This window comes from Schistocerca gregaria, chromosome 5 (genome assembly GCF_023897955.1).
Source record: "Schistocerca gregaria isolate iqSchGreg1 chromosome 5, iqSchGreg1.2, whole genome shotgun sequence".
Classification (NCBI taxonomy): domain Eukaryota; kingdom Metazoa; phylum Arthropoda; class Insecta; order Orthoptera; family Acrididae; genus Schistocerca; species Schistocerca gregaria.
The window spans coordinates 668,519,269-668,543,932 of NC_064924.1; the positions used below are offsets into that span (position 1 = coordinate 668,519,269).

At 39.1% G+C, this 24,664-nt stretch overlaps 1 protein-coding gene across 1 annotated transcript in view; it reads right to left on the reverse strand.

Annotated features, from left to right (window-relative positions):
• Positions 1-24,664, reverse strand: part of LOC126272088 (facilitated trehalose transporter Tret1-like) — a 241,368-nt gene that overhangs the window by 13,001 nt on the left and 203,703 nt on the right. The window contains exons 6-8 of the mRNA XM_049974651.1: positions 20,433-20,714; positions 12,723-12,950; positions 10,015-10,508 (exon numbers count right to left, since the gene is read on the reverse strand). Coding sequence (XP_049830608.1) covers positions 10,015-10,508; positions 12,723-12,950; positions 20,433-20,714 — 1,004 coding nt within the window. The remainder of the gene's footprint in view (positions 1-10,014; positions 10,509-12,722; positions 12,951-20,432; positions 20,715-24,664) is intronic.

Genomic DNA, 24,664 nt, shown 5'->3' on the forward strand with positions numbered 1-24,664 from the left:
AAAACACTATTAGCACGAAACTAAACATCTATGGTCCATAGCACGCTAACATGACAGTACTGGCGAGCCCCTGCAACTCAGCTACTACTGGCAACCCCAGATGATTAACCCGCCGAAATACCGGCAATCGCAGGGAAACCGTACTGCACACAGCACGCAAACCAGCCACACACACCCCCCACACTGTGAGCTGATCTATGACCGATCGCCCACTAATATATGATGACAATGTCATGTTTCAGGGACGCAGCAGCAGCAGATCCTGGAACGAGCGCCAGCAACGACAACGGTAACGATGCACGATACCTCGCACTAACATAACCACACCTTGCATGCGCTGTCGCAGCTAGTAATCCGCTACTGCCCTTACTACCCGTCCTACTATCGCAGAGGTTTTTTTCCCTTGGCGCTTGCCTTGGCACTTTTTTCCCTCTGCCCTTAAAAACCGCTACCCTTCAATCGCTTTCGACCACTTCTATCTCCTGATGGACCATGTAAATGAGTAATCTTACCCAGACGCATGGAAAACATCACAGCCTGCATCCTGTGACTCCTGATTCTAAAAACTAACATGTTATACGGAGGTGACAGTAGAACTTTTGGTTTGGTCACCACGTTGGTGCGGGCGTGGAGGGGCCCCATCCTATCCAAAAAAAAAAAAAAAAAAAAAAAAAAAAAAAAAAAAAAAAAAAAAAAAAAAAAAAAACCCGACCAGTCAGTCGGCAAGACTCAGCGGAGCAGCGCCTCTGAGGAAGTCCAGCGCAGTCCTGGACGAAACGTAAGGAGCAGAAAAGTTCTTGGACCACGACCTCACATCCCAAAAAGTATATCAACAGCCATGTCACCTGGTCGTGAAAGCCTTCATTCTACAATAAGAAGACTCTACGGGGAGGATTTCTCAAAATCAGTTAGGCCCCTGGAATTTTTACGTAAGAAGAGAGCACATTTAATTTGTACTCTAACTTTTTTGTTACATTGTAGAGACTCGTCTTCTATACCAAACTTTTTAAAGCTGAAGAGGATGTTCCAGACAGCTCGTGTACATCGGATTTATGATTATACAGAAAGAGCATTACTTCGAGAAAGGATTCATTACACAAGACGAGAAATGGATTCTGTTGACTGTTAGTTACTGAAGCTTCATTTATTCTTAGCTTGTAAGATACAGATAGACCTGTGGAATAAAATTGATTATCTTACATTTACAACTTTGGAAACTATGATAGAAATGACTACTAGTAGACATAAGAAAAAGTTCGGAAAGTTACAAGCTAATGTAACAACTACAAGTAATACGATGATGATTGATACTGTTATAAACAAGTCAAAGAAAGTGTTATCTCAAGATGAGATTAACGTCCTTGCAAAAGGAGGAAATTACGCTATAACACCTGTGAAAGTACCACTTTAAGATATTATCGCGAATATAGAACCAGGTATACGAAATATCCCTAAGGCAACCGCAAATGCAATTCGAATTGAAACCACTAGAGTTTTAAGCCACAGCAGACCTCTAGAAAGTAACTTAACAAAAGGTGAGAAGAAGGCTCTTATGGTATTGAATGCAGATGCAGAAATAGTGGTTCTTCCTGCAGATAAAGGGAACGCTACTGTTGTTATGAATACAGAAGATTATCGAAGAAAAATTTTGAACCTTTTAGCATCAGGACAGTATAAAAAAACTTGCGAGGGATCCTACAGCCAGCGTACTTAGGAAAACAAATAATTTGATTAAGTCATCTACCTCTATCCAAAAAGAAGATAAAAGAACTTTGTTGAAAAGTGAAGCTATGTGTCCCCAATTGTATGGTGTACCTAAAATTCATAAAATAGATTTTCCTCTAAGACCCATAGTCAGTGCCATCAATTCTCCCACTTATGAAATAGAAAGATATTTAACAATTTGTTTAAAACCATTTACTGGAAAAACTGACTCATATATAAAAGACTCGCGTCATTTTATTGAAAAACTAGAGGGACTAACTCTGGCCCCTGAAGATATTCTTGTAAGTTTTGACATTGTGTACTTATTCACAATGATTCCTGTTAACGAAGTTATGATTTTCATAGCGGATATTTTTCCAGAAGATTTGACTGTTCTTTTCAGACATTGTCTAACATCAAGTCATTCCAGTGGGATAATGAATTTTATGAACAACTTGATGGAGTAGCAATGGGTAATCCATTAGGCCCTGCGATTGCCAATCTTTACATGAAGAAATTTGAACAATCAGCCCTACACAAAGCTAATAATAAACCATCTCGTTGGTATCAATACGTAGATGACACATTTGTGGTTTGGTCTCATGGCGGAAAGGCCTTGGATGATTTCTTTGATTATCTAAACAAAATTCACCCAAAAATACAGTTTACCATGGAAATAGAAAAGGATGAAAAGAATATCTTTCTTGGATGTCTTAGTTATGAGACGGCCCGATGGAAGCTTGGAATATAAAGTTTTCCGGAAGGCAACACATACGGACAGATATTTACACAAAACTTCTAATCATCATCCACAACAAAAATGGGGTGTCAGAAAAAGTCTTGTCGATCCAGCGGAACGGATATGTACACCTGAACATTTGGATGCTGAAGTGAAACATCTGAAGCAGCCTTTTGAAAAAAACGGCTACTCAAGAAAAGAGATACATAGAATTTTGCGTCCAAGGAACAGAAGACCAAAAGATAAGAATGAACCACAACAACAGAAAAATACAGTAGTTCTCCCTTTCATTAAAAAAGTAACAGATCGGATCGGTAAGATTTTACGAAAACATGACATAAAAACTGTCTTTAAACCAACAAAGAAAATAAGTCAAGTACTACGATCTGTGAAGGATAAACGCCCTCCCCTGTCGACATGTGGTGTGTATAAAATTCCATGTACCTGTGGTAAAGTTTATATTGGTACTACCAAAAGAAGCATACATACGCGACTGAAAGGGCATAAAAATCTTTGTCGACTTGGAAAAACAAAAAATCAGCTGTAGCGGAACATGCTCTTCAACCAGGCAACCACCAAGTGAAGTTTTCAGATACCGAAGTTTTATCTACAACGTTAAATTACTATCCACGGTTATATAGAGAAGCTATTGAAATTTATAAACATCACGATAATTTTAATAGGAAAGAGGAGGCTATGAAACTTAGCGATATATGGACAGTGGCTCTACAAAAATGCTAACAAGTTTTTTCTTTGACAAGGTGGTAATCGATAGTGAACCTTAACTTTCCTATGGATTATCACTGCTCATCACGTGTCTCCCGAACCATGCCCCCCTTTCTCACAATATATAAGTCGCTCTCAGACATCCGACCAGCCAGTCGGCAAGACTCAGTGGAGCAGCGCCTCTGAGGAAGTCCAGCGCAGTCCTGGACGAAACGTAAGGAGCAGAAAAGTTCTTGGACCACGACCTCACATCCTGAAAAGTATATCAACACCCTTTACTGTATTGTTAAATGGTGATGGCGTCCTCTTGGGTAAAATATTCTGGAGGTAAAATAGTCCCCCATTCGGATCTCCCGGCGGGAACTACTCAAGAGGACGTCGTTATCAGGAGAAAGAAAACTGGCGTTCTACGGATCGGAGCGTGGAATGTCAGATCCCTTAATCGAGCAGGTAGGTTAGGAAATTTAAAAAGGGAAATTGATAGGTTAAAGTTACATATAGTGGGAATTAGTGAAGTTCGGTGGCAGGAGGAAAAAGACTTCTGGTCAGGTGAAAACAGGGTTATAAACACAAAATCAAATAGGGGTAATGCAGGAGTAGTAATAATGAATAGGAAAATTGTAATGCAGGTAAGCTACTACAAACAGCATAGTGAATGCATTATTGTGGCTAAGATAGATACGAAGCCCACACCTACTACAGTAGTACAAGTTTATATGCCAACTAGCTCTGCAGATGATGAAGAAATTGATGAAATGTATGATGAGATAAAAGAAATTATTCAGGTAGTGAAGGCAGACAAAAATTTAATAGTCATGGGCGACTGGAATTCATCAGTAGGAAAAGGGAGAGAAGGAAACATAGTGGGTGAATATGGATTGGAGCTAAGAAATGAGAGGAAGCCGTCTGGTAGAATTTTGCACAGAGCATAACTTAATCATAGCTAACACTTGGTTCAAAAATCATAAAAGAAGGTTGTATACTTGGAAGAAGCCTGGAGATACTAAAAGGTATCAAATAGATTATATAGTGGCAAGACAGCAATTTAGGAATCAGGTTTTAAATTGTAGGACATTTCCAGGGGCAGATGTGGACTCTGACCACAATCTATTGGTCATGACCTGTAGATTAAAACTGAAGAAACTGCAAAAAGGTGGGAATTTAATGACATGGGAACTGGATAAGCTGAAAGAACCAGAGGTTGTACAGAGTTTCAAGGAGAGTATGAGGGAACAACTGACAAGAATGGGGGAAAGAAACACAGTAGAAGAAGAATGGGTAGCTCTGAGGGATGAAGTAGTGAAGGCAGCAGAGGATAAAGTAGGTAAAAAGATGAGGGCTGCTAGAAACCCTTGGGTAACAGAAGAAATATTGAATTTAATTGATGAAAGGAGAAAATATAAAAATTCAGTAAATGAAGCAGGCAAAAAGGAATACATACGTCTCAAAAATGAGATCGACAGGAAGTGCAAAATGGCTAAGCAGGGATGGTTAGAGGACAAATGTAAGGATGTAGAGGCCTATCTCACTAGGGGTAAGATAGATACTGCCTACAGGAAAATTAAAGATACCTTTGGAGAGAAGAGAACCACTTCTATGAATATCAAGAGCTCAGATGGAAACCCAGTTCCAAGCAAAGAAGGGAAGACGGAAAGGTGGAAGGAGTATATAGAGGGCTTATACATGGGCGATGTACTTGAGGACAATATTATGGAAATGGAAGAGGATGTAGATGAAGACGAAATGGCAGATGAGATACTGCGTGAAGAGTTTGACCGGGCACTGAAAGACCTGAGTCGAAATAAGGCCCCGAGAGTAGACAACATTCCATTAGAACTACTGACGGCCTTGGGTGAGCCAGTCATGCCAAAACTCTCCCAGCTGGTGAGCAAGATGAATGAGACAGGCGAAATACCCTCAGACCTCAGGAAGAATATAATAATTCCAATCCCAAAGAAAGCATGTGTTGACACATGTGAAAATTACCAAACTATCAGTTTAATAAGTCACAGCTGCAAAATACTAATGCAAATTCTTTACAGATGAATGGAAAAACTGGTAGAAGCAGACCTCGGGGAAGATCAGTTTGTATTCCATAGAAATGTTGGAACACGTGAGGCAATACTAACCTTACGACTTATCTTAGAAGAAAGATTAAGAAAAGGCAAACCTACGTTTCTAGTATTTGTAGACTTAGAGAAAGGTTTTGACAATGTTAACTGGAATACTCTGTTTCAAATTCGGAAGGCGGCAGGGGTAAAATACAGGGAGCGTGAGGCTACTTACAATTTGTACAGAAACCAGATGGCAGTTATAAGAGTCGAGAGGCATGAAAGGGAAGCAGTGGTTGGGAAGGGAGTGAGACAGGGTTGTAGCCTCTCCCCGATGTTACTCAATCTGTATATTGAGCAAGCAGTAAAGGAAACAAAAGAAAAATTCGGAGTAGGTATTAAAATTCATTGAGAAGAAATAAAAACTTTGAGGTTCGCCGATGACATTGTAATTCTGTCAGAGACAGTAAAGGACTTGGAAGAGCAGTTGAATGGAATGGACAGTGTCTTGAAAGGAGGATATAAGATGAACATCAACAAAAGCAAAACGAGGATAATGGAATGCAGTTAAATCAGGTGATGCTGAGGGAATTAGATTAGGAAATGAGACACTTAAAGTAGTAAAGGAGTTTTGCTATTTGGGGAGCAAAATAACTGATGACGGTCGAAGTAGAGAGGATATAAAATGTAGACTGGCAATGGCAAGGTAAGCGTTTCTTAAGAAGAGAAATTTGTTAACATCGAGTATTGATTTAAGTGTCAGGAAGTCGTTTCTGAAAGTATTTGTATGGAGTGTAACCATGGAAGTGAAACGTGGACAATAAATAGCTTAGGCAAGAAGAGAATAGAAGCTTTCTAAATGTGGTGCTACAGAAGAATGCTGAAGATTAGATGGGTTGATCACATAACTATTGAGGAGGTATTGAATAGTATTGGGGAGGAGAGGAGTTTGTGGCACAACTTGACAAAAAGAAGGGACCGGTTGATAGGACATGTTTTGAGGCATCAAGGGATCACAAATTTAGCATTGGAGGGCAGCGTGGAGGGTAAAATTCGTAGAGGGAGACCAAGAGATAAATACACTAAGCAGATTCAGAAGGATGTAGGTTGCAGTAAGTACTGGGAGATGAAGAAGGTTGCACAGGATAGAGTAGCATGGAGAGCTGCATCAAACCAGTCTCAGGACTGAAGACCACAACAACAAGGTATGGAAAAGAAAATACCATCTTTTATTATAAATGTATCTGTGAACAAACCAAGTTGCAACTTACAGCATACAACTAAATTTGTGGTCTATGTAATTTCTGCAACAAAATTAAAATTGCATATAACCTTGTCTTATGAAGTTTGTTTAACTAGAAACAAGATACATAATAAATAGTCAAACAAGGGCTGATGCAAAACTCTGTTGCAGATATGAGGTCCCATGACCAAGGCATTTCTTATATACTAGCGGCCAGGCAAAGTAAGGAATCATTTAACAAATCTATCACTTCTTCCAGTCCATTATACATTGGGTTCATGTTCATGTAATTTTTCAATGCAAGTGGCATTAACACCCTGGAGCCTGGCCAGCAATTTCAGTTAACCTGACTCCATTAGTATATCCACATTGTCTACTGTAACAATTCTTGTCTGAGAAACACCAATAATGGGTGAAGAAGAAATCTTCGCAAGTACAGCTGCTGCTTCTGTTCCTACCCAAATGAGACTAGGATGTTAGCACATGAAGCAGAACTAACTGCAGTGTTTCCATGCCAAATTCAAATGTTTGGAGCACATTAAAAAAAAAATCACTGTAAATTATATATCAGTCTCTTACTAGTAGGTCATGATGAGAGAACATTTTTCATGTCTCTTGACAATTAGCTTGGTTTACAATTTGAGTATGTTGTTCCTTTCCTGAGGTTCTTTATTTACTTTGTTATTTTAACTCTTCATTAGTCTTTGTAGTCCGTCCCAGTGATACAGAAACATCCTGCAGAGATACAAGTTTGTGAATGTACAGCTAGTCAGTTTTCTTACTTTCTAAAGTTTTTACTGCAAAGGAGTCTCAGTACAAATATTTGCTTCTAGATTCAGTCTATCCAACAATCATGTAAGTGCTCTCAGTTGTAATATCTATATGAAATCTCTGTCGCATTTGGTAATACCACTCAGTGGGTGATGCTTCTGGTGTACTTAAAGGAATCGAGTAGGAATGTTGTGAGCTCTCTCATGACATTTATTGAAATTAACAAAACAAAATACATTTTGAGCACCATATGCTTTTGAGTGGATCCATTCATTTAATTAATTCATTCATTCATCATGTTCCATAAATCCTATGAAGAAGGAGAATCTTCATTGATGTGGAACAGGTCAACATATGCTTTGTGGTCAGAATCAGTTTTTAGCTAGAATTCATTTTTTCTAGTTAAAACTAGTTTATGCTGTAATTTCTTGTACAGACATCTTTTATTAACCTGACACGTTCCACATCATTACGAAGTGTCGTATTCATGATCTATGGAACAAGTATTAATCTAATCTAATCTACTGAATCTAGAATTTTCTTGCTATGACTGGACTTTACTGCTATATATGTTTGAAGTTTAGATAAAACTAGCTGTAACTTTGAACTTTAGATAAAACTAGTTTCAGCTAGAGGAACTTGTTTGGGGGAAAATAATTCAGTCACGAGCAATTAAGTGTTGATTGAGATTTAAAGAACATTTGCATTGTTTAATACAATATGATCACAAATTATTTTTCATATTTTTAAGGAACAATACAGAGGTTCCAAAACACACCCCATTTTCTTCACACACTTTTTTGGCGAATTTTCACTCGTAGAGAGCTAAATATTTATCATCTCTATTATTTTCTTGAAGTATTAGTTTTTAGTCTCTCTTGACTTCCATGACCAATGGCCACATGAGCTGCTTCAATAATATCAAAAATTTTGTCTACATGTCCACAGGCTCTTTTTTTTTGTCCTTAAATTTCATGTTCCACAAATATTAATACTCTTGAATCAATTTAATCTTCTGCACTGTTTCTATGTCTTTTTTTTCAGCTAATTATGCTTCTTTAGTTTCGTATAGATATTTATTGTAAGTTTCTTCTTTGATAATATTGTAGAGTGTTTTTTTCTGTTTTTCTTTTTATGTTCATCAATTTGTAATACCCTTTCTAAAAATTCTTCCTTCCATTGTGTTTCTTGATTTAGATGTCAGGAAATGCTGATCACCAAATTAGAATCATTATAATACACTAAATGAACCTCAATCTGGGTCTAAACAGTTTTAACGAAGTTATTTTGTCAAAACATGTTTTGTCTAGCCAAAATCATTTTTAACTGACATTAATTTTTGACCAGCAGTAATTCTACTTATAACAAAGGTATTCAGTATAATTTAAATTAACTAGTAAGAACATGTTCTTACTAAAAATGGGTTTTTGTTGAAAAATATGCATTAACAAAAGATAAGCAACATGTACAAACTTAACCTGCACTGTAATGATAAATTATCACTATACTGTAAAACACTATTTGTGCTATATCTGAACAAAAAAGGCAACCTAGTAAATCACAAAAAAAGAGAGATTGCTACTCACTGTGTAAAAATGTTTTGAGTTACACTCAGTCTATACATTTGAGCTTTCAGCCTAAAGGCTTCATTCTAAAGTAGAAAACATGCGCACACACACACACACACACACACACACACACACACACACACACACACACACACACACACACACACATATATATTCAAACAAGCTCAACACACACACACACACACACACACACACACACACACACACACACACATACACGCGGCCAACACTACTACCGTCATTCGTGCTGTGGGCAGACTGCGCAACATTTCCTGTGTGTCTTCTACTTTAGAAGAGGGTCTTCTGGCCTAAGGCTCGAATGTATAGCAGTCTTTTTGCTCTCTCTCTCTCTCTCTCTCTCTCTCTCTCTCTCTCTCTCTCTCTCTCTGTGTGTGTGTGTGTGTGTGTGTGTGTGTGTGTGTGTGTGTGTGTGTGTCCGCAACTCTCAACATCTCCTCTGTATGGTGAGTAGCAGTCCATCCTTTTCATAATACTGTCATTATTCCATCTTGGATTTTTTAGTGTTTAATTTACTCTAATAAATTATAAGGAAAGCCATTTCATTACTTTTATTTTGGTGCAACTAGTAATAGGCCATCAGGAATTACGACATCTGATGCCCACCAGTATTTGCTTTTAAACAGTGATGTCTTTGCATAATAAGAATATATTCCTGGAGTTGTTTAGGTTATCTGTTTTAGTAAAAAGGTTGTGTAAATTACAGAAATAGTCCCTAGACTACAATCTGCAACCAATAACTGCAATAATTTTCTCAACTGTTCATTTTTCAGTAGTTTCTGTAACTTATAGGATCAGTTAAAACAATTTTATGTGGCTTTCAAATTTCATATTAACAAGATACAGATGTATGAAAGCAAATGAACACATCATAGGTCTTAAACCCTATAGCACAGCTCACTAGCCTAATGCTTCCAAATTTTACCTTCACATTGCTCATATTCTTATCCTCCCCTCCTCATCCTTATCACTCAAAAGTCAACAACTCATTTTGCCTCCATTCTGTAGCTGCTTGTGTAGTGAAAGAGAACTGCATTAACTTACCAGTGTATATTCTTTATCAAATCTAGGTCACATCTGTACAGGCAAACTCTTTGAACCAGATTTACAGTGCAAACTAACATAAAAGTTGTTTCAGTTCCAAATTATGAGCAATGTATTAAACAGACTTACCTTACAGGAAATAGCTCAGCTCCATAGATCCAAGGAATTTCATAAACTCCAATGTATCTCGAGAACAGCAACACTGTAAAAGCTACTAGAGCTATTCCAGTGACAGGAAGCTGTAGGACATTATCAACTGCCACTGCTGAACTGCAAATGTCTGTTCCATTAGACTTAAATATGGTGAGTCTTGTGCTATTTTCTTTGAAGTTTCCTTTTTCACTCACATGATCAATATTAGCACCTGTAGCATTCGGCTCATCTACTATGTATGACATGCCAAGTGAACCACTTTTTGCATCAGCAAAAGTCACCGAATTACAGTCCATTCTGTGTCTAACTCCTGCATAATTATTCTCAAACACATTTACACATGTGCCAAGTGCTATGTTACAGATACAGCAGACCACAATTGATGTGAGTGCCAGTTCTCGTTTTCCAAACTTTTTCAACAGCACTGTGAATATACTAATGCTAATGAAGCCTATAAGTGAGGCATACACCTGTTGAAAAATGTGTACATGTTATATCACATTAATTAAATTAACAAGCAAATGAAGCCAGTCATCATTTAAAGAAGGAAAAGGTACATCCCAATTGCAGATATTGTGAAAAAACAGTGTTCAACAAAACTTCTTTGTGCAACAAGGAAGAAATGAATGAAAATTTCACTATTATTGCCTTTTAATTAGTAACTGACATGATTACTGCATGAACAAAATTGTATAACAGTTCAAAGGGCAGCAAAAGGAGGGAAAGTATGTTAGGATTCAGTATTCAGTTGATGATAACAGTTACTGGAAATGGAGCCTGTGCTTGGATTTGAGAATTTTGATGAACTGGTTTTATGAAGCATACCATCATTAAAGTAACATAATTTAAGTATTTCATAAACAGCAGGAAAGTAGCTGTTATTATTCAGAGATTTTGAAAGGTTAATATTATGGCACAGCACTACACTTTCACTGGAAGCACAGAGACCAATAACACCAATTTATACCTTCCAAAGCAACATCTGAAGACATCTTTTCTTTTAAAACAAAACAAAAAAAAGGCAGATTACGTCCCCACTATGACAAGAAGAGACAGTGCTAGTCAAAATGCTACCAAAGAAAAGTGTATTTGCTGTATATGAACTTAATGCTCGTACATTATTATTAAATTGTGTAACAGAAGAATATGGTGGTTTTTCAATTATTGTAGTGCTTATGTGTTTTCTGCTGATGCACACACATGAATTTTAGTCTTGGTCTCAAAATAAATTAAACCATTTCATAATTATAAACATGATATTCATAATAGCATTTCCAGAAATTGTTGGTACCTATAGTACAGAATCAATATTTACATAAGGTGTAGGATACTGGATACTGTATCATTAGTTCAGAAGATACAAAGTCACAATCACATTCTTACACAGCTGTCAATCTTCATAAAAGTAATAAAGTGTTTAATAAGTTGGTCATTCTGCCCACTGCTTCACAGTATATTTATTCCCTCATGAAATTTACAACAAAAAGACTATCAGAAAGTGAGCTTTTGGCCAACAAAGCCTTTGTCAAAAATAATACACACACACACACATACAAATGCAACTGGCAATGAGTGTGAAAGTGGTATTTGTGTGTGTGTGTGTGTGTGTGTGTGTGTGTGTGTGTGTTTTGTCTATTTTCGATTAAGACTTTTTTGGCCAAAAGCTCATTTTCTGACTGTCTTTTTATTGTGCCTATCTGCAACACAGCCTCTCCGCTATATGGTGGGTAGCAATTATCCTAACATAACATTGCTACATTCCATCCTGGATTTTCCATTGTCTGTTTTGACCATCGTCAGTTATGTTGCTTCCCAAACAGCAAAACTCATCTAGTACTGCAAGTGTCTCATTTCCTAATCTAATTCCCTCAGCATCACCTGATTTAATTCGACTACATTCCATTATCTTCATTTTGCTATTGTTGATGTTCATCTTATATCCTCTTTTCAAGACACTGTCCATTCCATTCAACTGCTCTTCCAGGTCCTTTGCTGTCTCTGACAGAACTACAATGTCATCTGTAAACCTCAAAGTTTTTATTTCTTCTCCATGGATTTTAATTCTTATCCAAGTTTTTCTTTTGTTTCCTTTAGTGCTTGCTCAATATACAGATGGAATAACATCAGGGATAGGCTACAACCATGTCTCACTCCCTTCTCTTACTACTGTTTCCCCTTTGTCTCCCCTGACTCTTCTACCTGTCATCTAGTTTATGTAAATTGTAAACAGCCTTTCACTCCCTTTATTTTACCACTGCTACCTTCGGAACTTGAAAGAGAGTGTTCCAATCAACATTGTCAAAAGCTTTCTCTAAGACTACAAATGCTAGAAACATAGGTTTGCCTTTCCTTAACCTATCTTCTACGATAAGTCATGGTGTCAGTAGTGCCTCATGTGTTCCAACTTTTCTACAGAATCCAAACTGATCTTCCTCGAGGTCGGCTTCTACCACTTTGGTGGGTAGGAATTACTAACTCACATCTTAAATATTTTCTATTCTTTTAATAAAAAATCAAATAAGTTACAAATGTTCAGGATGTAACCGTATATATGAAATAATTTGCTGTGTGACTGTAAAATGACTTGTTCTACATCATTATAATTTGTCATTCAAAATAATCAATGAAACATCTAAGTAACTAACAAGCTAACTAAATATGTATTGCAATATTTGTGTACATACCAGCACCCACTGTATGTTGAATTGCAGCCCAAATGCATGGATAAAACTTCTGAAATAAGTTGCAGTATTAGAAGCTCCTGACAATCGTGTAAAGAAAAAATATCCAGAAAGAACGATTTGTGGACACAACGTTTCTCCTTTCAAGCATTTGCGTGATTTGTGACTTGTGCTGTCAGACTGAACTTGCTTCTCTTTACAATCAACAAACTTCACACGGACTGTACCAGCCTAAAAGAAATTGTAAATTATGAACAAAAGTAAGGAAACATAAAAATTGTTAGTTCTACTAAGTAAATATGGCAGATAAAAGCAATTGTGAAATCTAAATGGGAAAGTCATAAGTCAAAAGTACAATCAAATAATTATAAGTTTTCAGTTACTGAATGGTCAATATAAAGCACCTAGGACACAGGTACCAACATTATGTGAAACACTTGAACATGAATTTTGAATTTTTCAAATCTGAAGCCAGATGCTAAATAAAAGATGAAGAGAGAATTAAAGTGTTCTTGTCAGTGTTTTCAATATGTTCCTTTCTTAGCCAATTCTATGCAGGACCTCCTCATTCTTTTTCTTATCAGTCCACTTAATTTTCAACACCCCTCTGTAGTACCACATCTCAAACACTTAAGAGTCTCTCCTTTTCTGGTTTTCCCACAGCCCATGATTTACACCCATACAATGCTGCCCTCCTATGTACTTCCTCAAATTAAGGCCTATGTGTGACACTAGCAGACTTTTTTTTGGCCAGGAATGCCCCCTTTGCCAATGTTAGTCTGCTTTTTATGTCCTCATTGGTATGTCTATCATGTGTTATTTTGCTTCCAAAGTAGCAGAATCCCTAGACTTCATCTACTTAATGATCACCAACTTTGATGTTAAGTTCTTCACTATTCTCATTTCTGTTGTTTCTCATTAAATGTCTTTTTTCTCTTTACTCTCAATCAATATTCTGTACACAATAAAATGTTAATTTGCTTATTTAATTCAAGAGATCCTGTGATTATTCTTCACTTTAATTAAGGATGGCAATGATATTATTGAATCTTATCACTGACATCCTATAATTAGAATTTTAATCCCACTCTCGAACCTATTTTTCATTTCCATCATTGTTTCTTCGATGTATAGATTGAACAATAGAGGAAAAAGACAGGAGCCATGTCTTATACCATATTTAATCCAAGCACTTTGTTCCTGATCTTCTAATCTTATTGTTCCCTCTTTGTTGTTCCAAATATTATACAGGGTGTCCCATTTATCTTGACCACCCTAAGTAACTGTTTGTCCATGTGCAAATTACAAAATGTTTCAGGCAAATATTCTGTAGCCATCAGGGGGACATCAATCAGTATGATTGCCTTCATTGCAGCTTTGTTTTTTTACAGAGATATGAACAGCAGTGTGACTTTTTTAAATGGCACCCTGTATTTTTTAATCAGTACTTCATTTCCTCTCCTAAAGACCTATTCAAAAACTTATCACAGTGTACCATTCACTGAAACACAATGTTATTAACTACATAATACAACACTGACGTTGACGCTCCCAGCGCTTAGTCCAGGTACTCAGATTAACGGAACACATCCACGTGCTGACGTTGACAGAGTACAAATGTAGGCATAAGTAGAACACACACCTGTCATTCTGTCAACCATCGTCAGTTGAAGAGTTGTGTGAGTAGAATGTACGTCAACGAAGAGAAGGTAGAAATGCTGCTCATCCATGGGGAATGTAAGTTAGCAGAACAGTAATTGCAATACTGTTTTCTTATGTATGGGTACATTTAGTACAGTATTTTACTCCTTTTAAATACTGTTGTGTATAGTAGGCATACAGTAAAGGCTGTCCTCCCTAAAAACTGCATTGACATAACGTTTCTTTTATTGTTGTTGTTGTTGTTGTTGTTGTTGTTGTTGTTGAAGGTGGGCGAAATGCTACACAGGCAGCAGATCTGTACAGAGAGCGATACCCTGACATGAATCCACCTTCCCAATGGATGTTTTCTCATCTTGTTGTGACGCTTCAGGAAACGGGTAGTTTCAACCCATGACAATGCAATTGTCCTAGCACCCATACAGATGAAGCTGCCATTACTGTTCTCACTTCCATTGCTATGAATCCACATGTGAACTCAGGACAGCTTGAACATGAGATTGGCATTCCTAAAACCAGTGTACGTCATATTCTTACACATAAGCTGTTCCATTCTTACCATGTACACCTACATCAAGAATTGCATGGGAATGATTTCCAGAATCGTGTACAGTTCTGTAAGTGGGCACAGAGGCAACTCCTCACCAACTCGAACTTCTTCTCCAATGTTCTATTTATTGATAAATATTCTTTCTCAAACAAACGACACGTATTTACAATGGAACATGCATTATTGGTCCAGTGATAACCAACAGTGGCTTAGACAGATGGAAAATCAGCGTCAACGCAAAGTTAACGTCTGGTGTGAGATACTTGCTACTGCAACTATTGGCCCTTATTTCATCAATGGTAGTCTAAACAGCACAGCATATGCCAACTTCCTCAGATGAATTCTTCCTCCTCTTCTGGATGAAGTGCCACTAAGAACCAGAATGCTTATGTGGTATCAACACAATGTATGTCCAGCACATAATGCCTTGCGTGCACATCGTGTTCTGAACTGAAGGTATCCTGCCAGATGGACTGGTTGAGGAGGAACAGTTACTTGGCCTGCTAGGTCTCCTGATTTAAATCCTTTGGACTGTTTTCTTTGGGGATGCATTAAAGACATTGTCTATTGCAATATTCCAGTAACTCCAGGGGACATGCAGGAACGTATCGTCCTTGCTTGTAATTCTCTTCAGGAGGTAACAATCGAAGCAGTAAATAATTCTTTCATTCAACAAGTGCACCAGTGTATCAGTGCCCAGGGTCACCAGTTTGAGCACCTTTGGATGTTCTACATCGCACAAGTTTGTGATCCCAGGCTCAAAGTCAATCTTGTGTTATATAATTAATAACATTTGTGTTTCAGTGAACAGTACACTGTGATACATTTTTGAATAGGCTTATAGGAGAGGAAATGAAGAGGAATGGTTAAGATAAATGGGACACCATGTACACTCCTGGAAATGGAAAAAAGAACACATTGACACCGGTGTGTCAGACCCACCATACTTGCTCCGAACACTGCGAGAGGGCTGTACAAGCAATGATCACACGCACGGCACAGAGGACACACCAGGAACCACGGTGTTGGCCGTCGAATGGCGCTAACTGCGCAGCATTTGTGCACCGCCGCCGTCAGTGTCAGCCAGTTTGCCGTGGCATACGGAGCTCCATCGCAGTCTTTTAACACTGGTAGCATGCCGCGACAGCATGGACGTGAACCGCATGTGCAGTTGACGGACTTTGAGCGAGGGCGTATAGTGGGCATGCGGGAGGCCGGGTGGACGTACCGCCGAATTGCTCAGCACGTGAGGCGTGAGGTCTCCACAGTACACCGATGTTGTCGCCAGTGGTCGGCGGAAGGTGCACGTGCCCGTCGACCTGGGACCGGACCGCAGCGACACACGGATGCACGCCAAGACCGTAGGATCCTACGCAGTGCCGTAGGGGACCGCACCGCCACTTCCCAGCAAATTAGGGACACTGTTGCTCCTGGGGTATCGGCGATGACCATTCGCAACCGTCTCCATGAAGTTGGGCTACGGTCCCGCACACCGTTAGGCCGTCTTCGTCTCACGCCCCAACATCGTGCAGCCCGCCTCCAGTGGTGTCGCGACAGGCGTGAATGGAGGGACGAATGGAGACGTGTCGTCTTCAGCGATGAGAGTCGCTTCTGCCGTGGTGCCAATGATGGTCGTATGCGTGTTTGGCGCCGTGCAGGTGAGCGCCACAATCAGGACTGCATACGACCGAGGCACACAGGGCCAACACCCGGCATCATGGTGTGGGGAGCGATCTCATACACTGGCCGTACACCTCTGGTGATCGTCGAGGGGACACTGAATAGTGCACGGTACATCCAAACCGTCATCGAACCCATCGTTCTACCATTCCTAGACCGGCAAGGGAACTTGCTGTTCCAACAGGACAATGCACGTCCGCATGTATCCCGTGCCACCCAACGTGCTCTAGAAGGTGTAAGTCAACTACCCTGGCCAGCAAGATCTCCAGATCTGTCCCCCATTGAGCATGTTTGGGACTGGATGAAGCGTCGTCTCACGCGGTCTGCACGTCCAGCACGAACGCTGGTTCAGCTGAGGCGCCAGGTGGAAATGGCATGGCAAGCCGTTCCACAGGACTACATCCAGCATCTCTACGATCGTCTCCATGGGAGAATAGCACCCTGCATTGCTGCGAAAGGTGGATATACACTGTACTAGTGCCGACATTGTGCATGCTCTGTTGCCTGTGTCTATGTGCCTGTGGTTCTGTCAGTGTGATGATGTGATGTATCTGACCCCAGGAATGTGTCAATAAAGTTTCCCCTTCCTGGGACAATGAATTCACGGTGTTCTTATTTCAATTTCCAGGAGTGTATTCTGTTTCCCTGTCATTTGCCCCTATTTTTCACTGAATTTTCTCCATCTTGCACCATTTTACATTGCTGAATGCTTTTTTCTACATCAACAAACCCTATGACCATGTTTTGATTTTTCTTAACTCCTGCCTCTATTAAGAAGTGAAATGCCTCTCTGGTGCCATTACCTGAACTGATCATCATCTAAAAGACCCTCAATTTCCTTTTGCATTTTCTGTACAATATTCTTATCAGCAGATTGCAAGCATGTGCTCCTAGATGGTAGCGTGATAGTTCTAACACTTACCTACTCCCGCTATCTTCAGAATTGTAAGGATTGACTGAAAAGTAATGCCTCCATCTTTGTAACTCTTCAACAGTTGACAGCATTGGTATGGGGCAGGTACTGGCTTGTTCCATAGCCTCTTCTCTACAGCTCATTGGCAGGAAGCCATGGCATTGAACAGTTGTGTTGTTACAGTGTAAAGTATATAACCCTGCGCAGACAGTTGGTCAATGTGATTTAAGCAGTGTGCAACCATTGAATTGTTGACAGCAGAAGGTGTCACCTCAAAGGAGACTCATCAGAGAATGAAAGCTGTTTATGGTGACTGTGTTGTGAGCCCAGAAAAAGAAATTCAAGACGCAGCCCTCAGCTGGAAAAACCATGGCCACAGTGTTATGGGACAAAGATGGTGTTACCCATGTTGATTCCTTGATCATGGAACAACAATAAATTCAGAGCATTACATCACAATGCTGCAAACTCTGAAACAATGGCTAACAAGGGTCCAAAAGGAAAAGGGAAATGTTTTCCTGTAGCATGAAAATGTCAAACCACACACTTCACGTGCCACCACAGCAGAACTTCAGAGACTGAATCTCACCACCGTATGGCATCCATCATACATTCCAGATTTAGCACCATCTGAGTTCCATCTCTTCACAATAATGAAATATGATCTGCGGGAACATCATTATGCTACTGATGAAGAAGTTTGAGAACTGTGAGACTGTGGTTGTGCAAACAGAGTGTTGACTACTTCTGTAATGGCTTCAGAAAACTTGTGCATCATTGGCTGGTGATTATGTGGAAAAGTGTATACTGGTACTTAAAGATCACAGTCTAAGGATTATTTCTGCATTTGATTTATTAAAATATTCCCATCCAAACCCAATTAACGAAGGAGGGGGGATTAGTTTTCATTCAACTCTCATTTGTGGATAATGTATGTTCAATTTCTGAGATTGCTCTTTTTAGAGATGTCAGTTACTGTTCAATTGAATTAACTATTGTGGTATTCATTATTGCAGTATCTACAGCCCTAGAGACTATCAAACACACCTCAATCCTCAGTTGTACAGTATCCCACATCTTTCCACATTGATTCTTCTGGGAAATTCTCTTAAATGCCAACATACCTTTCATCATTACTTAATTATAATCTGAGTCTATATCTGCTTCTGGGTTACCCTTGCAAACCAATATCTAATATCAAAATCTCTTTCTGACCATGATGTTACCTAACCTTTTCCAAGTACACCTCTTCCTCGTCATTTCTGAACAGTGTATTTGCTGTTACTAGCTAACCTGTATTGCAAAACTCAATAAGTCTTTCTCCTCTGTCATTCTTACTATAATCAAATATTCCCCTGTAACTCTGTTTTCTGTTCCTTCCCCTTGTACAGCATTACAGTCCCCCACAGTTATTAAATTTTCTTCTCCTTTTAAAAATTGAATTATCCATTCAACAGCCTCATATACTTTCTCTATATCTTTATCTTTACATTAGCAAATATATCTCAACTGTTCAACTATTGCTGTAAATTCTGATGAGATCAGCCCTGTCACTGAACTGTTCACAGTAACTCACACTATGCCCTATCTTCCTATTCATACTGGATATCCTACCCTCATTATACCATTTTCTTTTGCTATTGATATTACCCTACATTTGTCTGACCAGAAATCCTTAACAATCTGGAATCTTTTTCCAATGGAGAGATCATAATGAAACATTTTCAATTACAGGCCACATGACCAGTGGATACACATTATGTGTCTTTGATATAGTGGTTTCCATTGTCTTCTGCATCCTCAAGCTACCAATCACCTTTTAGGGGCAGTTTCCGACCCCAAGAGTAAGAGGTTGCCCTGAAACTCTGCTTCTCTTGACGAGGCCATTGTTAGAACAAGGGCGGCTCCTTATACAGGAAGTGTTCTGCCGGCACTGCTGATGATTTTTGTGCAGAATTTAAGCAGCGGCCAGGACTGGTCTTGGTACCCAGGACACTTTGATTACTAGGCAAAGGAGCTACCGCTAGATGTTGAGTACTTATACTACTACACCATGAGTGCATATTCTTGTACAGGGCAGAAAATATGCTCCATGATCTGATCTTGAGAACAATGTGGTGCTGATAGCTGACCATTTCTTCTTTCACTGCTAAAGGTGTCACTGAATGAAGTGAGGTGTGGACTTACTACTCTGACTTCAGCTTACAAACCTACAGTCACCTTTGCTCTTTTACACAGGTCCTCAGTTGAGCGAGTACCCCAATGTATCTCTCTTGTGAAAGAAACTTTTAAGAACTGGACCTCGGTCATTTGCTTGGTAGTCATAGACATTGGCTACTTAGATATGGAGGCAACTGAAATTTATTCTTTTTATTACCAAAACATGTTTTGCCCTGGATTGTCAGACAGTTTCAGTGATTCAGATTAGTAACCAGTACTTTTTGTCGATCATCATCTCTTTGACAGAGACCGATTCCATTCCATTACACATCCCCAAAGTGCCAGATATAAGGCTTCACTTTTTTATTCTGGATCAATTATTCATGTGTTAACATTTTTACACAATTTTTGCTGTTTTTAATCTTCTCTTTTACTTGAAGTCAGATGCAGGCCCATTTTCTGACACTAATGCATTCCCAGTTATTAATCATGCATTTAGTTTGCATATGTACAAATGCCTTTCTTTGATTTCTTATAATGTTTCATTTTTAAGGTAATCTCATGTTAAATACATGTAAATTTATGTTGGATGAAAACATCAATAAGCATTTGTTAAAATCTTCCCATCCATACAATTATTGTTGTTAAATATTTCATTTGTATTTGCAGGGCTAAACAATTAAGCTACTGATTCTGTCTCTGACAAATAAGCAATAAGACCAATCATAAGATAAGATCAAAGAATACTCACCCCACCACATCCATGTTCACTGCCGCACCTATTCTCTGCAACACTTTTGGGTACAGATTCTCCTGGGCTCAAATCAAGACCAAGATTGTCATGCTGCACATTGAATTTTTGGGGTTCATAGAGAATGCAGACTGCACGATCATCTGATGCCACATGTTGCTGAACCTCTATCATTTCTTCATTCATTTTATGGTGAGCTAATGAGCCTCTCAGCCATTCCATCGAAGCTTCAGCTTTCTTCTCTTTCCCCTTGGCCATAAGCCAGAATGGAGATTCTGGGATCTGTCACACAGCACGAACTCTGCTCTGAATCAGAAAGGCAGCAGATATATGCCAAATACTCGGCATAATTTTATTTTGTAACAAACAAATTTCATTTCAACAAATATACAGCTTTAAAACTTAAAAACTTTATCAGATAGTGAAATATGGCATAAAATCATAGCAACATGTCTTTAGAAAGAAAGTAGTTTCAGAAATTTACACATACGAGGTCTGTTCAAAAAATTCCAGAGCTTTGTCCATAAAATTTTTCTACACTTACCTTTTACTTATTGTGCATAGACTCCTTCTAAATACTCTCCTCCACAATTGATACACCACCCCCAACGCCATTTCCACTTCAGAAGCAGTCTTGGTACACTTCTTGCTGGATTGTGCTAAGCACTGTCTGAGAATTTTCTTCTATCTCATCTATTGTTGTAAATCTTTGTCCTTTCAATGGGGTTTTCAACTTTGGAAATTAAAAAAAAAATCTGCAGGGGCCAGATCTGGACAGTATGGAGCATGAGCCAGCACAGTGATTTGATTTTTTTTTTCCAGTAGACATTGCAACACGTCCCAGTAGTACCATCAATGAACAATTTGTCTCTGTGGCATGAATTCATGATTAACTAATCTGTCAAAGTCAAAGAAAACTCTTAGCATATCTTTGACATTTGTCCTGGCCTAACAAGCTTTTTTTGCCCTTGGAGAACCTTTTCTAAGGTAATGTGAAGACTGAACCTTGGTCTCAACATCATAAGCATAGACCCACATCTCATCACCAGTTATGATTCTCTTAAGGAACACTCATTGTTATATGTGTGATCGAAAAGCTCTTCCTAGACTGCGAGGCGAAGATCTTTCTGGTCTTGATTCATTACCTGTGGCATAAACTTAGTGGCAACATAATGCATTCCAAGATCCTGTGTCACAATTTCATGACATGATCCAATTGAAATGTTACATTCTTCTCCAATCTCTTTGACAGTCAGTCTTCAATTGGCAAGCATAATTTTGTTGACATTCCTGACATGAGCATCATCAGTAGATGTCAAAGGGCATCCTGAACAAGGGTATCCTTAAGTTCTGTTTGGCCATTTTTAAACAATGTGAGCCATTTGTAACACTGAACATGGCTCAGGCACTCATCACCATGGGCTCCCTGCATCACCTAGTATGTCTCTGTATGGATTTTCTTGAGTTTCATGCAAAATTTAATGCAGACACGTTGCTCCTTTAACTCTGTCATCTTGAAATTCACAAACTGTGCAACCCAACGTTTTACTCATTTCAGTACTGAACAATAACTAACATTCATACAACAGTGAAACTTCCAGCAATTACACACTAAACACATTCACATGCAGTGATGCCAGCAGCACTTTGCTCCAACACACCACTGGCACAAAATTTTGAATGTTCCAAAATTTTTTGAACAGATATCGTACTGTCGAGTAACCAGAAACAAAGCAATATTTTAAATTTTGTGAGGTACTGATAGTTTTTCTTTGACTGCCACACAAACACAAAGATGACATTCAAAGAAATAAGTGATGGTGGAATGAAAAAGTAATGTAGTTGTGCAACAGTAGGAAAGGGTGCATCTCAAGAACAGAAAGAAACACCACACATGCTGCAAGGAAGTGTTTACAATAAAGTGATAATACTGCTAAGCTGAATTCACTTATGAGCAGAACTCCCATCTGTCACAAATGAGGATAAGGGAAGAGTCATGAAGGAGTAACAGCTACTTCCAAAGTTTTGTCCCAATAAACCTGGCAGCTAGTGTGTCATAGGAGCCTCTTGCCATAATTACAGTGGAGATTGCAATGGTATGTGACGTGAATAGAACCAACAGATCAATACAACTCAGAGCACAGAAGCATCAGACTTTTCTTTTGATGGTGGTATAGACAAAAGCTTCATTTTGCAGGAAGGAAGCAGCTCCTCCAGTAGTGACAATTCATGTAAATCAGGGAATGTGGAAGGATAATTTGTGATGCTACTTGTGAGTGTGCTCGGGGTGACTTAAAGGGTTGCTTTGCTGCAATGTAGAAGTCAATGGGAAACTATCACATTATCATTAACTTCTCCTAGTACATAAAATTATCTGCTAAATGACATGAGAACTTACACATGAATAAAATATTCTGGAGGTAAAATAGTCTCTCATTTGGCTCTCCAAGAGGGGATACTCTGGAAGAGCTATCAGACAAAAAGGTAATTCTAATTAGGGGGTGCACATGAAACACAAAAATATTGTGAGAGATTAGAAATCTAAAAGTACTAATGCAAATAAAGCAAGTGGATATTAGGGGACTGATGATTTAGAAAAAAAATTAATAGATCATGTGGTCCAGTGCAGAAGCAAAAGACATCACATTTCTAAAATTCTAACTAATTTGCTCAAGAGGAATAACAACATTTCTGCAACCAATTAAAAACAAAATTTTCTTCAAAATTAGATGAAAATGCAAAAGAGTATTGGATACTAAAAGGAAGTTAAAGCAGTCAGAACATTTAATTGTGACTTCTCTTCTTTCATAAGGTACTACAAAAATAAATATGAATCAGGGCATTGCCAGAAGCCTTATTTTACAATGACTCATTAAATTCCTAATGTTGGCCAGGAAAGGAGTTATCTCTACTATACACAAAGCAAAAATATTTTATTTTACTTTTTGTCTTTGTCAAAGAAGGAATCAACAAATGAAAAATAAAAATAAATAAAGTAGAAAAAGCTCTGTGCAATGTAAATAATTTAGCCACACACACACACACACACACACACACACACACACACACACACACTTGTGCTGCTACACTGTATGGCTGGACACGCAATACTGGAATTGCAATTTAGCAGACGGACTAATGTTGGTTGGAGATTGTGTTAGGTAGAGTGGGTAGAGGGAGGCAGAGGTGGGAGGCAGGAAGATGAGTTAGGGGCAGGTAGCTAGCAGCTTGGAGGTGGACAGCTGTCTAGAGATGCTAAATGGAGGGCTGACAGCTGCACAGCCAAGGCATGTGATGAACAGAAGACAGAGCCGTCGCAAGAAGTTTGGAGTGGGAGTTGCATAGGAATGGAAAAGGATGTCATGCCCTGCTTGTTCACAATAACCTGATGATGTTACTGGTGCTACCAGAAGTGGAGAAAATCTGCACTAGTTGAAAGAGATTCAATTATCTTGAAGCAATGATAACATTAAGCTGCCTCTAGACATAAAACATTGCTGTGCATATTCTTAAGGGCAACAGTGTCAGGTCTGTGGCATGTAGCCAGTGCTACCTTCCCCTCATCACTCCTTTATCCTCAGCAGTCCTAATGCTGGGCAAGGCATTCCTTCTTCCATTCCTGACAGCGACTACGTGAATCCTCAACTTGCAGTGGACAAATAATAGGTTGGATGGGCAACATACCACTTTAGCAGGGTTGGGAAGGATCTTGGATTGGATGTCCCCCACTTCTAGGCAAAGGATATAGTTCCTTTTTTCTGGTCCGTAGTGACATGGATGACAAAGGGGATGCTCCATCGTAGCTGTCTCTTGGGGCTGGTGGGAGGGTGTGGTGTGAGGATATGGTATGGGATATCGGTTTTTGGACTAGGTTTGGGGGGTAGTGACTGTCTGCGAAGGCCCTCATGAGACATTCAGCATACAGAGCAAGCGAGTTATCATCACTGCAGATACACCACCACTTTCTTGGTGTGGAAGGGTTGACTGCTACTGACATGCAGGTGCTGTTGGTGGTTAGTGGGTTTGATACAGACAGAGGTGTGATTGTAGCCATGAGGGATGTGGAGGTCAACACCCAGAAAAATTGCACACTAGGTTGTGGTGGACCATGTGAAGCAGAGGGGAGAGAAGGTGTTGAGATTGTGTAGGAATGAGGATAGTGTGTCTTGGCCCAGAGTCCAGATCATGAAGATATAGTCACTGAACCTGAACCAGACAAGGGGTCTGGGTCA